We start from the raw sequence: 17,115 nt of genomic DNA on the forward strand, positions 1-17,115 counted from the left end.
CCTTCATTTTTCTTTAAATATTGTAACACACAACAGGGTTATGGGGTGACAACATTGTCGGAACTTTCTCCACCTTTAATGTGGCCCATAATACATACATTTCTATTGAAAAAAAAAAAAAATACATATATATATATATATATATATATATAGAAGAAGGAATTAATGAGAAATCAAACATAAAAATTTGGTTGCATGAATCTGCACACGCCTAGACTAATGCAACATTAAGGCACCTTTTTGATTTTATGATAGTATTCTGTCTTCTGGGTTGGAGACTATAAGCATTACCTTTCCTTAAAGGGCAAACTTTGCTCACTCACACTTTCAGAAGTGCTTAAAATCTGTCAGATTACAAGGGCATAACCGGTGCACAGCCCTCTAGCAGGATTCAAGTCTGGACTCTGACTAGGCCATCCTAAAACTTTTATCGTCTACTGGTGAAGCCTTTCTTTTGCAGATTTAGATATAAGCTTTTAGTTATTTTCATGCTGAAAGGGGAAATTCCTGTGCCAAAAACAGACTGGTATTTGGAATTACTCATAATTCATCCCATCTTATCTAAAACCCCAGGTCCAGCTAAAGAGAACAACCCCCACATCATGATGCTGCCTCCACCATGTTTCATTGTGGGCATGGTGTTCTTTTGGTGATGTACACTTTTGTTTTTGTGTCAGAAATACCCTGTGGTAAATGACTATGAGTATGTTTACATTTTGTCTTTTTAGACCATAACATATCTTCCCACATGCTTTTAGGAGACTTGATGTATGTTTCTAAAAAATTAAGACTGGCTTGGGTTAGGCCTGGTTAGGCCAATCAGAGCAGCAAGTGATATAGCCGCTACCAACAAGTAAACTCCATAGAGGGCTGTATAACGCGAACCATGGCAATTGTAGACATGTCAGTACATGACTTTTGATGTTTTTGAAAAGACAACAACTCAGTACTGTTCTTTGTTCTTCTTTTAACGAAGTGTCGTCAAGTTCCAATAAAACTGGTGGTTTAGCAGCATCCATGCTAATCTCTTCCTCCATAGTCGCCTTGGCCTCTTGTCACTGCTTGCTTACGTCACAACTCTGCCCCGCCTGAAAGTACTGGGCCCTAGATGCTGATTGGTCCTGTCACTTTGTAACCAGGCCCAAACGGTTCAGGTGGGAGCTTTGCAAGATGGATTTACCAGTGAGAAACACAGAAACGGGCGTATCCATCTGCTTTGCAAGGTTAAGAACGCAGTATTACAAAATTAGAATAGATAATACATTTGAATTCATATTCAGGTGCTACAGGTTCAGCAAGTCTTTATGTTCACTTCTTTGTCGCTGCTGAGGTGTCAATCTGATATTGACTATACCATATTACCTATTGGCTGCATTCACAATAGAAGCAGCTATGGACTTTTATTGCTAAGGATTTCAATAGAGAGGCGTGTTTATCATAAATTTAACATAACTTTGACAGCGTTACCTGTGACTTTAAGTGGCTGCAGTGTTTAAAACTGCGTTTAAGCTGAATCAGTCAGCGCTGGACTAAAAACAAGCCAAGATGACTCATCTTGTGTTAAAGACCAAGACAGACCAACAGATTCGCTCTGAAGAGCAAGCACAGCCGCTGTGTTGCTGTTATTTGCAGACGTCAAACTTAAAGAGGTAACAAAACACAGGTTTTGCCTGTTTTCTGTATTGCTTTAGCAGCCCGAGTAAGTGAAGGCCATGCCTCCCCTACCTGGCTGTCTGTATTGCTAATGCAAGAGCAAAACATGCTGCTGACTGGCCTCAGACTGAGCTGTTGTCCTGTCACTTCTTGCTTTGCTATGCTAGCAGAAGCATCAGTTAGCACCACAGCTCAATGCACACATTTAAACTGGTACTGCAAAGATCCATTCAATGGCAGACAGTTTACCGGTGACGATATTGATACCAGTTTGCTCCCCACAGAAACGTTTCAATCTTTCCATCCAGCCCAATAGCCAGTCACACGAAGATTATTAGAAAAAGAGCAGCATACCACCATCATAGTGGGTTGCAGCATCATGATTTAGGGCCGTTTTCTTCAGCTGGAACTAGTTGTAGTTAACTTGAAGCCAAAGGAAGTATGAGCAGCTCCAAATAAACGCTTCAGTTATCTGCAAAAAGCTGAAAACATACAGCAATTTCACCTTTCCACACAACCATGACAAATTAAAAAAACACCCAAATCAACTAATGAAAGGCTTTACCAGAAGAAGATAAAAGTTCTGGACTGACCCAGCCAGAGTCCAGGAGAGTGAAGAGGAAGAGTGAACGATTTTTGCCTGGTCAAGATAGATTACACTAATAGAGAGGTTCCCAAAACGGGCCATACCGTGGCATGGCAAGGGTAAGCACCACTAGCTGATGAGTTCAGCACTGCGGAAGAGGAACAGTTAATTGAAGTCACCCTAGATTCAGGGATATGATTGCAGTTCAAGTCCAAGACATTGTCTGCATGTTGGATTGGAGGAAGGAGGAATAACATCTATTGGACAGGAGAGCCCTGGCCACAGTCCTCCCTTTTAGAACATTCTTCGTAATCACTTTTTTTTAATTCCAGGGAATTGTGCATCCTCAGAGAGTCAGAACTTTTGAAAATCACAAAATGTGACTGACCTTATGTTGTTCATATGTTCTCATATTTGTGCATGTGAATGTGTACAGTGAGGGCTAGGAGGGGCTGAAAAATGTTCCATCGGCCAAAGAGAGACCCAGCAAGAAACGTTTGGGAGCCACTTTACTGATATGTCCCTACCCAAAATGAATGGCCTGAATCGAAAGGTGCTTAAAGGAGGTATCTGCTTAGGGGTGCCTACATGCATGTGAACAGGTTTTGTTATGTTCAGTGTCATTTAGAAACCTCTTTATGACTCCAATCCCAAATGGAGTGATCATCATCTTATCTTCAGCCATCACTCAAGGAAACTGCATCCAAGCCTCTGCATTAAGTGAAACTTTTATGGGAAGAGCTATTTATTACATCCAAGAGGCTTCAGGTCATATTACAGATTCCCTTTACCTCCATTCCTCTGCTCAGAAAATCCTCCTCACTCCTCCTCATTGAACTTCAATTAGACATTCTGGTTTGAACTCCATATCTGAGGCTCAGGCTGCACAGAAAGACATGATTAAATGTGCATTTTTTCCTCACTCCTACAATTCATAATTCACACTCAAAGACAGCTGTTATCCTTGCAGTTCCCTGACCTGCAGCACAAACGAAAAGTTGTTATTCTTGTATCACACTCAGTGTTTCGGCTCTGAGGAGATGCATGTTGTTATGTGTTAAAGCAGATATACAGAGTTGCAAAGTAGTCATATTCAAAGCTCTGAAGCCTTTTTCTTTTATTTCTAGTCAAAGGATGTATTTGAAGATAAAACGCAGTCCAAGCTCACACAACCCCATTTCAGAATACCAAGGGAACACCAGAGAAAAACATGAAATCATTTCTAACTTTTATGTGACAACCTTAGCACTTCTTCGAATTCTTTAATCAGATGAATTCTCCCAAATGAAACGCCCAACAAGCAGTTGAAATGAAATTCTGATAAAAGACTTTTTGTCTCTGCTGTTTGGTTCATGCAGCCCTCACAGGGATTTTAAGAACTGACAGATCCAAACATGTTGGATCTTTTGTCTTTGCATACCAAATGAGTGCTGATTACACAGATACTCGCATGAAAATGACCCCAACTGCATGCGTGTGCCATTTTTTAATGCATGCATGATGTCATGGCTGTTGCTCTGTGGCTTTTGTCATCTGATCGTAGGCTCTTGACTAAAACTGCACATCCATCATCCTACAAGAAGCATAAAAATATCACTATTAGTTTAAATTATGTTACTAGAATGGAGAAAGGGAGCTCCATTTTTTTGCTGTGTGCCATGTTATTCACTGTATTTATTTGTGCAGCATGCTAGAGTTCCCCTAATGTGATACCATTTTGATTGGCTTATTGGTCCCCATTCCCCATGTTTATAGCTAGCTTTAATGGTTTCCATGTTCTCAGTTTTTTTAGTTGTGTTGAGCAATTTATTCACAATTTTTAAAATCAGAAAAGTGTGAGTCTTAAGCTGAATGGCAACTATAATCAATAGTTAAGTTAGAAAAAAAACATTGATTTGAATTTCATCAACATTTTGGGCACTACCAAAATATTTTGCTTTTTGCAGATTGATTTTTTTTATACAAACTGAATGATCCCTAAGAGAATTAAAGACCTTTAAATTCTTGAGCACTAGAAGCTTTACTGCAGGATATGACTGATGTCATGCATGTGCAGGTCGAGGATCTTCCATCAACAAAGTCATGAGCCTTCAGTGGCTCAGATTAGTGTTAAATAAAGAAAGGAAAAATTGGTAGAGTGTTTTGGTCTCCTTTTAGGCTAATTGTTTCTGCTTGCTGCAACATAAAAACTTGCCTCACAGCAGTGAAAAGCTCCTTGCTTATTTTAATTGCTCCCTGGTGAGTGCTTTTGCTCATTAAAGCATGCAACAGGAGCTCCCTGGTTTCGTGAAAGAGGCTGCTACCTGGCTCAAGCTTTAGCTTACAAATTTAGTGATTTGATTTGAGCTTTTTTAAACTCCACTAATGTAGCATGCCTGCTTAATTTCAGTTACCAGCTCTTTGATTATTTTTCACTTTGGGGAGTGCTGGGAGCTTGAGATTTATGAATTAGTCACTCCTACACAGTGATTTGCTTTTTACTGAGGGAATTCATCTAGGATTTAAGTTTCTGGGCTTTGACAGGTTAACGTGTTTGTTCTAGCTGCATGGCTCCACTGCTTGCCATTAATGGCCATAACAAATGCCATACAAGCTGAGGGTTTCATACACCTGAGGGAGTTGCTGTCTGAAAATCACTGCAAGAGTTGCATCGGCATTGCAGTGTTATGTCACAGGTACACAGGTGGTTGAGCTGAAAGCACTAAAGTAGGAAGGCCAGCTGTCCCATCCCATCCCAATCCCATGATGCTGCTTCAGATTCTAAGAGTGGACCTTGTCGTACCTCAGGGGTGCTCTGTGAAGAAAAAGATTTTTGTGAGCCACCCTCTCAGCCGAGCTAAACGAACTATGGCTAGACCTAGAGTTTTATCTTGTCACACAAAAGCAGAGCTTCTTTGCATAAATCCAGTAGTTATGGTCAAGGCTGGATGCCAGTGTAGAGACAGCTATTGCCACCTGATTAGGCCTTGAGACTTGGAGCTTGCAGGCTAAGACCACAGGGTCACATTTCAGAAAGTCCTGCAATACTGGAGCATGCATGGGACATGTTGAAAATTCAGATTGCTGCATTTTCTAGGCTGGGACATAGTCCCTGGAATCCTCTGGTGTGGATTCTTCAGAGCAAAGTTTGATTTCTGCAAGTATTTCGTATTGCTGCAGTGGGCCTTCTCTCACCTTTGTTTGGTTCTTCTTCATTGCTCTAAAAAGAGTAGTTCATGTGTGTAGTGTTTCTGAGAGGTGAAAAAGAATTGATTTCCAGTTTACAACACTAACATATACTATATTGCCAAAAGTATTCACTCACCTGCCTTGACTCGCATATGAGCTTAAGTGACATCCCATTCTTAATCCATAGGGTTTAATATGACCTTGGTCCACCCTTTGCAGCTATAACAGCTTCAACTCTTCTGGGAAGGCTTTCCACAAGGTTTAGGAGTGTGTTTATGGGAATTTTTGACCATTCTTCCAGAAGAGCATTTGTGAGGCCACACATTGATGTTGGATGAGAAGGCCTGGCTCTCAGTCTCCGCTCTAATTCATCCGAAAGGTGTTCTATCAGGTTGAGGTCAGGACTCTGTGCAGGCCAGTCAAGTTCATCCACACCAAACTCTCATCCATGTCTTTATGGACTTTGCTTTGTGCACTGGTGCATAGTCATATTGGAACAGGAAGGGACCATCCCCAAACTGTTCCCACAAAGTTGGGAGCATGGAATTGTCCAAAATCTCTTGGTATGCTGAAGCATTCAGAGTTCCTTTCACTGGAATTAAGGGGCCAAGCCCAGCTCCTGAAAAACAACCCCACACCATAATCCCCCCTCCACCAAACTTTACACTTGGCACAATGCAGTCAGACAAGTACTGTTCTCCTGGCAACCGCCAAACCCAGACTCGTCCATCAGATTGCCAGATGGAGAAACGTGATCCATCACTCCAGAGTTCATGTCTCCACTGTTCTAGAGTCCATTGGCGGTGTGCTTTACACCACTGAATCCGACGCTTTGCATTGCACTTGGTGATGTATGGCTTGGATGCAGCTGCTCGGCCATGGAAACCCATTCCATGAAGCTCTCTACGCACTGTTCTTGAGCTAGTCTGATGGCCACTTGAAGTTTGGAGGTCTGTAGCGATTGACTCTGCAGGAAGTTGGCAACCTCTGCGCACTATGCGCCTCAGCATCTGCAGACCCTGCTCCGTCATTTTACTTGGCCTACCACTTCGTGGCTAAATTGCTGTCATTCCCAGTTGCTTCCACTTTGTTATAATACCACTAACAGTTGACTATGGAATGTTTATTAGTGAGGAAATTTCACAACTGATCTTGTTGCACAGGTGGCATCCTATCACAGTACCACGCTGGAATTCACTGAGCTCCTCAGAGCGACCCATTCTTTCACAAATGTTTGTAGAAACAGTCTGCATGCCTAGCTGCTTGATTTTATACACCTGTGGCCATGGAAGTGATTGGAACACCTGATTTCAATTATTTGGATGGGTGAGTGAATACTTTTGGCAATATAGTGTATAGCATGGCTAAATGAAACCAAAATCCGAACTGTATCAGATCGGTGCATGAACACATGTACTCGCAGATACCAATACCCGCATTTTCAGCAGTATGGCACAACTCTAGAAGTGATCCATCTTCTTCAAGAAGCCTAGCAACACAGGATTTGCCATTTGAGACCTGCCTCTACTTCTGGGAGATCCTTTCTCCACACTTTTAAGCTTTTGAAGCATTTGGTTCTCAGGTGAGCTTCAACAAAGGTTGCTTTTCTTATGGCAGTGGCATCAGCGGAGAATTTGTGTCCTTCACTGTAAGTCAGTGTAGCATATACAGTATACACTGAAGCTGAGACGACACATGGGTGGCACTTTAGTATGACCTAGCACGTTTCCTAAAGAGTTGAGCTAACCGGGTTGCTGAGCTTAAAGCTTACAACCCCTTATGACTGCAAGATGAGACTTATTCAGATGAGCTACTCTCTTTGCTATGGGCCTTGAGGCATAATATTAAAACAACTGCCAGCTATCATTGCTCTGCTATGAGAGTTTTAAGTGTGCGTGCTGTCTAAGCAGAGTCTTCCCAGCTGGATTGTTGAGGATATTCAGCAGATGTAAAGGTCAAAAGATCTGTCTTTGCCCCTAAATGTTTAAAGGCCACTCAACAAGGACTGTCTCCACTTAATGGACTGTCTCCACTGGATGCCTTTAACTGGTGAGCTTCAGCCAAGTGGACCGCACCATGCACTTACGCCTCCTTCTATGGGGACAATGTTTCTGTCCCAAATGTAGTGGTGGCAGCAGTGCTTCAGAAAATGTCAAGCCGTTCCTAGAGATAGGATTCCTGTGACTGTGCTGGTCATTACTTGCTAAAGCATCATCTTTGGTTGTCAGGAAATAAACAGGATCAGAGTTACAAATGTACCAGTGGATCTGTGACTTCTGGATGACCACCAGAGTTCAGTGTCACCTGTTGGAAAATCTTCTAGTGCTCAAGAACCACCTCAGACAGTATCCAGGCTCCATAGAGCAGAGGTTTAGTACATAGCTGCTCTTCTAGTGTCCATTCATCACTCATTAAAGTTTGATCTCTGAGAGCAAGTGTTGACTAGATTAAAATTCTTCATTGAGAGTGAAACCCCTTTGTAATTTCTAGCTTGCAAAGAAAATAATTACCCCATCACCATTTCCATAGATGGCTCTTCATGCGAGTTTTGTGCACCATTAAGCCTCCCTCCCTCTCCCTATTTATTTACATAATGCTTACAATATTATGTAGAATACATGCACACACTAAAAAATATTGCATGCTTTTGATGCACATTTTCTCTGACATTGAATGGTATGCACTTTGTTTCTTTGCTCTTAGAAATAAATGTCTTCTTTTCCTTGCCTTTAGATATGTCAATTGTAGTATGCAGATGGTACCAGCATGTCAGTACATTTTGCAACCTACCAACACTGTTCTTTGAAAAACTCCATGGGGGGGATCTCAGAGGCGCAGGGTCTTATGAATGGCACCTCATTAGAAGCAGATTTTAAATTCAGATTTCCCTCATCTTAAATATGACAGTCATTCTTTTTCCAAATCTTATGTGAAACGGGTAAACAACAATTTAACATCCCAGCGTGTCACCAGTGAAGCCTTTAGGATCCTGCAGTAGGTGGAGTCTTCTCCTTCTGCCTCTTTGATGTATTCTCCTCTTTGCCTGGTCCTCAGCTCCTCCCCCTGCACTTCTCCCTTGCACTCCCTCAACCCGACCTACAATCCCACTCATGCACACTGCGGCCTCTCTTTCTCCTGAGTACCGCAAGGAGTAACCTATCAAGCCTTTGCTGAAGGATGTTATAAATGAAAATTTTTGCCAATATTCCATCCACTTTGCTAACTGGATTCAGTGATATGTGTTCCCCAGTACGATGTATTTCAGAGCCTGCAGTTAAAACCTGAACACTTAAAATGTACCCAATTTCTCTGTAGGCACTCAAGCGATTAAAAATTGATAGAGTGGATGAGAAGCAGCTCAGTGTGTGTGTTTCTGTTAAGTTTTGAAATGTGTGCTTGTATTTGTGTGCATTTATGTTGTAGAATCATAACACTGTGAAACCTGAAAGTTTGATATTCTTCCCCCACTTTACCCTGACCTTAAGAATATTAAAACTACCTCAAGTCAGACTTGAATTGTACAGATATACCGAGGTTAATGTTAAAATTAAGTTTCATAAAACAAAGTTAATCCTGAAGTGTTCTATGATTGAAATAATTGGTCAATGTTTATCTCTAAGGAAATCTGCATTTCACTTATAAACTGTACTGCTGGTGTTCTCCTATTCTTGTTATATCCATAGACTCATGCTTAAGATGTTCAACTAAAGTACAAGTCAGCTCCACTTGCTTTTATAAAGGAACACAAATCATTGGTTCAGTTCCAAAGAGTGATAAAGGAATCTATAAATTTTGCATTTACAAGATCCTGCAACGAAGGCGTTGTAAGTTACTCTTTCTGGGCACCGCAGGTTCAAGCAGCGCCGATGTTAAGGAAAACCGAAACCTGGACAACGTGTCCTGCAAAGACGGGATGGGAGTGGCTGAGCAGCTCCCAAATGGCAGCGGCCTGGGCAGTCGAAAGCGGCCCCTAGAAGAGGGAAACAATGGACACGCACACTCGAAGTTCCGGGCCAAAAAGCGCAAGAAAACGCCAGGGCCGGTCCTGCCCAAGAATGCTCTGATGCAGTTAAATGAGATCAAACCTGGTCTACAGTACAAACTGCTGTCTCAGACAGGACCAGTCCATGCACCAGTGTTTGTCATGACTGTTGAGGTGAATGGACAAATGTTTGAGGGCATGGGCCCAACCAAGAAGAAGGCCAAACTGAATGCAGCTGAGAAAGCACTGCGCTCCTTTGTCCAGTTCCCCAATGCATCTGAGGCACACCTGGCAATGGGTCGGACCCTGACAGTGAACACAGACTTTACATCTGACCAGGCTGACTTCCCAGACATGCTCTTCAATGGCTTTGAGACACCAGCCGCACCCGAAGAATCCTTCTATGTAGGCTCCAATGGTAGCAGCTCTTTAAACTCACTAGGAGAGTACCCACTGCCCACACCACCTGGCAGCAACCTTGTCCAGCCCCCTTTGCCCCCTCCATCAGCATTCAGCTCCCCCTCCAGTGGCAAAAACCCAGTCATGATCCTCAATGAGCTCAGGCCAGGTCTCAAATATGACTTTGTCTCAGAAAGTGGGGAGAGTCACGCCAAGAATTTTGTGATGTCAGTAACAGTGGATGCACAGACGTTTGAAGGTTCAGGGCGCAACAAGAAGCTGGCTAAAGCCCGGGCAGCGCAGGCCGCCCTCTCAGCTCTCTTCAACATGCAGCTAGACCAGACACCATCCCGACAACCCATACCCAGAGAGGGATTGCAGCTTCACCTACCACAGGTAAGACACTTTACATTAAGATCAGAAATTTGTGCAGAAAAATGCACTAGTTCAGAACAGACACCAAGAGGTCCAAAGGGGCATTAGCAAAACACAATGTTAATTTCCTGCTCATTATAAAAAAAATCTATTTAGCTTGAAATCAGGCATCAGTACCTTTTATTCTCTTTTCTGTTAAGTCATGGAGTTTGCCAGATGACACATCATGCCTTTTAAATATTAACTGTGCTGATTTACAGTGTTGTTTTTGAACATTCATGAGCCAAAGATGCATTTTGTTGGGGCTGTAGGTCCTACAATCCAAAGTAAAATAGCTCAGGGAAACTGTTCTATATAGTATTAGCACAGTAAATTACCTGCTGTTACCACTGCAACCCACAGAATCTGCACTGTGGTTTTGCACTGTCCAACAACATGGGCCCTAACTCACTGGATCTGTATCTGAAGAAGAGAGGAGTGCAGACCTTGGTAGCTGGATTTGCAAGTTTACAAGATCACATGGGAATAAAGGGAACAAAGTACAAACTTTCTACTTGTCTTTCCAAAGCTTATTTTTGTTCATTCATATGGTAATAGGTTATATAATGTTGAGACTAAATACAATGTTTTATTTTGAAAATGCCCCTGTGTTCTACATCAGCGGTTTCAGACCTTTTTTGTATGTGAACGCCCCTCATATGCTGAGCCCCCCCAGAACACTCTGGAAAAAAAAGATACCTTACTGTCAAAAATTAACATCAATTTGAAGTGTTTTTACCAAAAATTCTCAACCACACTTGTTCTTATCAAAGGACCTTTGTGTAAAGCATCCAATCAGTGCTTTGTTGTGACTTCATTTGATATATGCAAATCTAACTTTGACAAACTCAGAGCAGATGGGGGGGGGGCACTGTTACTCTGTTTTCCCTGGTGCCAGTCCTTTATACCCCTGTAAACATTAGAAATACAAGTATCCTGTTTCTGATCACTGCATCCCTATGCCCAGGTATCTGTGAAACTTCATTTGTGAATTTTGTTATTTTTGCAAAGAGTGGTCCTAATTAATACTCATCCATAGAATAGACACAATAGTCCTTAATTTTCAGGCTCTTTACTATACCTGTTCAGAGCAAGGTTATAATAGTTTTGGATTTCTCGTTGGTTTTAGTTTGTATTTACTTTTACCGTTTGTTTTGAATTTAAGTTTAGTTTTAATTAGTTTTTACCGCTGTTTTTTTTTTTGTTTGTTTGTTTGTTTGTTTGTTTTTGTTTTGTTTTTTTAGTTTTTATTTTGCAAAAATTCTTCATTTTAGTTTAGTTTTTATTAGTTTTAATGTCAGTTCTAGTTTTTTTGGTAAAGTGGGATCCCTGCCAGGGTCAAGACCCGAAAGAGCTCTTAACTTTCCACTTTAATTATTCAATTTTAATGTTTGTATACATCTCAAGACCTAATATTGACACTGTGTTACACTGTCTTCATTCAAATCAGGTGATTCTTTTCCCCCTAGGCTTTGGTGTTCATGTCAGTCAGTTTGCTAGTGGCAAAGACTAAAAGTGAGGAGATTTTGTCCCTATTTCTATTTCATTTTAGTAAGTTTTGTAAACACACTATACAGTTTTAGTTTGTTTTCGTCTTACCTGTAAAGCTTAGTTTTTATTTAGTTTCAGATAACTAAAAGGATTTTTACATTTTAGTTTTAGTTATTTAGTTATTTTTAGTTAACTTTAATAACCTTGGATCTGAGGTCAATATAGTTGTTATACGGGAATTGTATTCTAGAAAACAACCTTATTTAAATTAAGAACATGTGTATAACCTAAGGCAGGGGTTAGTAACTACATTTGTACCAGGGCCAGCTTTTCCTAAACAGGAACGTTGAATCTAACTTTCAAATAAACAAGAATTTTAAAAATGTTCTTATCATTTATTTTGGTTTAAGTATTATTTCTTTTAAATTTACATCATTTTTAGGCTCAAACATTGAGATCTGTTCCTATATTGCAGCCAGCCACAAGGGGGCGATTGAGATATTTTAGCTGAATATTTCTGTGGCTGTCAGGTTGTCCATCGCTGGGTTGATGCTAATATGCTGCGCAGTGCTAAGTGAAAAAGCCAAGAGGAAAATTGCACTTCAAAAAGGGGCTGAAAGTTTTTTTAAATCAAGAATGTGCTGATAGATATGTGTTTAGCATGCATTATATTTGCTAGTAACAGCTGACAGGGGCATTTCTGAAAAATTGAGTTTATTTGAAAATATAAAAAGTAAAATAAAACAATACACAAAATACCACGACATAATTTTTACTCTGCACATGATAATGTTCTGGGGGCTGGATGGGAAGATGTGGGGGGCCTCCAGGTGGCTATACTGATAGGAGGGCAAAAATGAATAGGCTTACATGGCTCTATGTATCAAATCTTAAATAAGGTGATTATAATTATCATTAGTTACAAAGTTTAGCAATGTCACAAAAAAAAAAACAAGCAATCCTGCAAGTGACTTAATTCACAATATAACTGTCCCAGACACAACTTCAGAATCAGACAACACAGGTAGCCTAAACACAACCTTGAAAAGATCAAGCTTTTACTTTGAAAAGTACACCAGAAGAGTTACCTTTTCTACATTTTAGATATTGGGCGTGTTGACAGATTTAGCCTACAACTCAGTAATCCGTTGTGTAAGCAGTCATTCTCTGTCTCTACGGTAAACTACGCTCACGGTTTATTAATGGCTGAGAAATCGATCTGTACAGTTCACCACTCATCTAAATATGAGCGTGTTTAGACACAACACTGCCATCATCAAACCCAGACTTATCGACTGCAAACACAGCAGCCTGAATGTCTCACTTTCTTTGAATGGAGCAGACCTGCTGTCTCTCAGCCACACATATAACATATTTCAAAGTATCTGAAGTTAAATGAGCAGTTAAATCGAGGTTGTGCCTGCAAAGGTAATCTACAGCTGTCCAAAAACAGGACACAGGGTAGACATGTCACAGTATCTCGTTTTTATTCAGAGTTCTCCAAATGCAAAACTGGGTTCCTCCAAACCGGGATGCTAGCATATCCTGGTTTCCTAAAACATATACATGCACAAACAGAAATTGGAATGCTCCAGAAAACCCAACAGAAGCCGGGATACTCAAGTCCATGCAAATACAGTCAATGACTATGTTTACATGGACTGGAGTATCCAGGATATGCCAGGATATCCCAGTATCCCAGTTTTGCTAACTGGGGGATGGGATACTGTGCCATGTATATACCATATCACATTTTCTGACAGCTGTAGACTACATGCGTAGGTGCAACCTTGACTTAACTGTTCATTTAACTTCAGATACTTTGAAAAATGTTGGATGTGTGGCGTAGGGACAGCTATTCCTCTTATGCACAAAAAGAGTGAGTGACAACCAGGTTGTGGTGTCTGCAGTGGATCAGTCAGCAGATCTGTTTGCCTAACTACGTTCTTGGGTCTAAAACCGCTCATATTTAGATGAATGTTGAACTTAACAGTTAAATTTTTCAGCCATTATTAAAATGTGAGCTTAGTTTACTTGGAGACAGAGAATGACTTTTACACCAAAAGTTACAGAGAGTTCAGAGCTCTGTGATAGCTGGATAAACAGCACTCTGTGAGCATCCTGTTAAGTTCAAGACTTCCTATCCCTGAAATCTATATATGATACTGTGTTTTTGTTTTGTTTTTCAAAATAAAAGGTTGTGCTACCAACATAATACTTCTATTCTGAAGCTGTTTCTGGATCTGTTATTTGGTGAATGAATTTACTTGAGGGATTACTTCGGTCTGTGTTGGAGTCTCAGCTAAACTTTCTTAGTAAATAATAATATTAACAGTCGACTCATATTCATAAGAATTAGAACATTGAATGAGATTAACACCATATTTTCAACCAGATGACGGCAGAGGCCAAAATAATTCACCGTGGTCTTTTATTTCATTTAAGATTTAAATAAATATATAATGGTAAAAACACACAGACTCCTATGCTGATATGATTTAGTGTTAGGAAACCAGGATACTTGGATTTCTCATGTATAGAGGGAGATGAATAACCAGTTTTCTCTGTGGGCATGGAAACACAATATCCAAAAAATGATCAAAACCGGACATGAATTGTAAAGTCCATGTAAAAACAGTCACTGTTACTATTTAAAGTTACAATGACAGTTAATGATGGGCATAACGACATTCTCAACACCAGAACATCATTATATCGAAGTAATTCAATAATTCTTGATCGTGAAAGTAACACGGTGCTCACATTGGAATATTTCCATGTAAATGTTTGATAATGATAAGTAATAGTCCCAGAGAGGCCCTGTCAGAATTCCTAAAGAGGCCCAATAAGAAGTCTTAGAGAGGCCAAATCAGAAGTCCTAGAGAGGTCCCATCAGAAGTCCTAGAGAGGCCCAATCAGAAATCCTAGAGAGGCCCAATCAGAAATCCTAGAGAGGCCCAATCAGAAGTCCTAGAGAGGCCAAATCAGAAGTCCTAGAGAGGCCCAATCAGAAGTCCTAGAGAGGCCCAATCAGAAGTCCTAGAAAGGCCCAATCAGAAGTCCTAGAGAGGCTCAATCAGAAATCCTAGAGAGGCCCAATCAGAAGTCCTGGAGAGGCTCAATCAGAAGTCCTAGAGAGGCCCCGTCAGAAGTTCCAGAGAGGCCCAATCAGAAATCCTAGAGAGGCCCAATCAGAAATCCTAGTGAGGCTCAATCAGAAATCCTAGAGAGGCCCAATCAGAAATCCTAGAGAGGCTCAATCAGAAATCCTAGAGAGGCTCAATCAGAAATCCTAGAGAGGTCTTGTCAGAAGTCCTAGAGAGGCCCAATTAGAAGTCCTAGAGAGGCCAAATCAGAAGTCCTAGAGAGGCCCAATCAGAAGTCCTAGAGAGGCCAAATCAGAAGTCCTAGAGAGGCCCAATCAGAAGTCCTAGAGAGGCCCAATCAGAAGTCCTAGAGAGGCCCCGTCAGAAGTTCCAGAGAGGCCAAATCAGAAATCCTAGAGAGGCCCAATCAGAAGTCCTAGAGAGGCCAAATCAGAAGTCCTAGAGAGGCCCAATCAGAAGTCCTAGAGAGGCCCAATTAGAAGTCCTAGAGAGGCCAAATCAGAAGTCCTAGAGAGGCCCAATCAGAAGTCCTAGAGAGGCCCAATCAGAAATCCTAGAGAGGCTCAATCAGAAATCCTAGAGAGGTCTTGTCAGAAGTCACAGAGAGGCCCAATCATAAGTCCTAGAGAGGCCCAATCAGAAGTCCTAGAGAGGCTCAATCAGAAATCCTAGAGAGGCCCAATCAAAAATCCTAGAGAGGCTCAATCAGAAATCCTAGAGAGGTCTTGTCAGAAGTCCTAGAGAGGCCCAATCAGAAGTCCTGGAGAGGTCTTGTCAGAAGTCCTAGAGAGGCCCAATCAGAAGTCCTGGAGAGGTCTTGTCAGAAGTCCTAGAGAGGCCCACTCAGAAGTCCTGGAGAGGTCTTGTCAGAAGTCCTAGAGAGGCCCCGTCAGAAGTTCCAGAGAGGCCCAAAAAAAATAATAATAATGCTAAGTATCGATTTATGGTTTTAGTTTATCTTCTCTGGTCAGTCATCAGTTGGATGAAAACAGTTGAAGAAATAAAAGTTACCACAGAAGGTTTCAGAGTTGCATGATGACGTGGCGCTTTTTTAGGTCTATCATAAAGCTGGTCAGGATGCTAATGCTTGGCGTCTGCCTTTTTTCCTGGAGTAATGCTTATTTACTGTCTTAGTTACTGGGTAAAGTACAGCCTCCTCTCTGAGGAGTATATATCAAAATGAATGGTGGATTATATAATCAAAGTTTAATTTCATCACATACTCCTCAGAGATGCAGCCAGAGGTCAAAAGCAAAAAGCTGTTGTTAAAAAAGTTGTCTACATGGATCTCATCTGCATTAAACTTTTAAAATTTGTCCAGTTCACTCCAGCATTTAAACTTTTTTTGTCCTGGATCGTTTATCTTTAAACCTCTTGGACATCAGGTGTGCAGAGAGGCAGGCTGATGCTTTTTAGCCACTGAAGATGTCGCTCTAAGAGCAATGCCGGTGTGTGAAGAAAGATAAAACGAAGCCAATCAGCACCACACACTGTCCACAGTCCAGTCCCCAGAGCCTCCTTTTTCCTCCTTTAGTCTCTCTTTTCACTTACTCACAGCTGATTTATTCAACAAGCACCCCGTTTTAACGACAGCGACCCCACTAATTGCTCTATTAATTCTCTGTCACTTGGTATTTAATTCCTGCTGCCTGTTTCCATCTGGCAAGGAGCTAATGGGGGGAAATGGTTGGAGTCCACTGTTTCCAGAATAACATTTGAACTTTAGATTTATCTTTTATAGTCTGGCTGCATTTAAAGCATTAAAGCTTAAATATATTGAGATACGCAGTAATGAAATAGTCTGTTTTTTCTCTCTTGCTTGAGGGGAAATATCATTTTCAAAATCTCCCTCCCCAGATCAATTGGTGCTTTCACTTTTTGCGCCCCTTTAGATAAAAAAGTCATTTCTACACCATATGCGACCTTGAATTGCAAAAGTCAAATGATCCGGCTATGAGTGGGTGACTCCGAAGTGGCAGGGAAGTAATATTGGACTAATCTCTTTAATTTGTGGTCATCCAGCCGTCTTCTCTCTCTTGGTTCTCGTCATTTTCCATCACATTAGCAATGGATAAGGAGCCAGCTAGAGAATGTGGCTGTCCAAGAACAAAAGATGTGTGAAGTTCACTCGAGGTTCTGACAGAGTTTCGATTGGAGTTCTGAACCTGCTGGAATGAGAATGAACGCTTTGTTCACATATGCTTTTACTCCTTTGCTTTCTGTGATTCACTGTCAGATGGGAGATGATAAATTATAACTGTCACACCAAACTCAGACAGCGCTGCTTGAAAGACTGTTAGGTATCCCTCAGGGGG

General features: G+C 41.2%; 1 protein-coding gene across 5 annotated transcripts in view; it reads left to right on the forward strand.

Annotated features, from left to right (window-relative positions):
* adarb1b (adenosine deaminase RNA specific B1b) overlaps positions 1-17,115 on the forward strand; it is a 229,103-nt gene that overhangs the window by 188,047 nt on the left and 23,941 nt on the right. For all 5 annotated transcript variants that reach the window (XM_041806676.1, XM_041806675.1, XM_041806680.1 and 2 more), the window contains one exon: positions 9,259-10,184. In XM_041806676.1, coding sequence (XP_041662610.1) covers positions 9,259-10,184 — 926 coding nt within the window. The remainder of the gene's footprint in view (positions 1-9,258; positions 10,185-17,115) is intronic.

The sequence above is a fragment of the Cheilinus undulatus genome, linkage group 15 (genome assembly GCF_018320785.1).
Source record: "Cheilinus undulatus linkage group 15, ASM1832078v1, whole genome shotgun sequence".
Classification (NCBI taxonomy): Eukaryota; Metazoa; Chordata; class Actinopteri; order Labriformes; family Labridae; genus Cheilinus; species Cheilinus undulatus.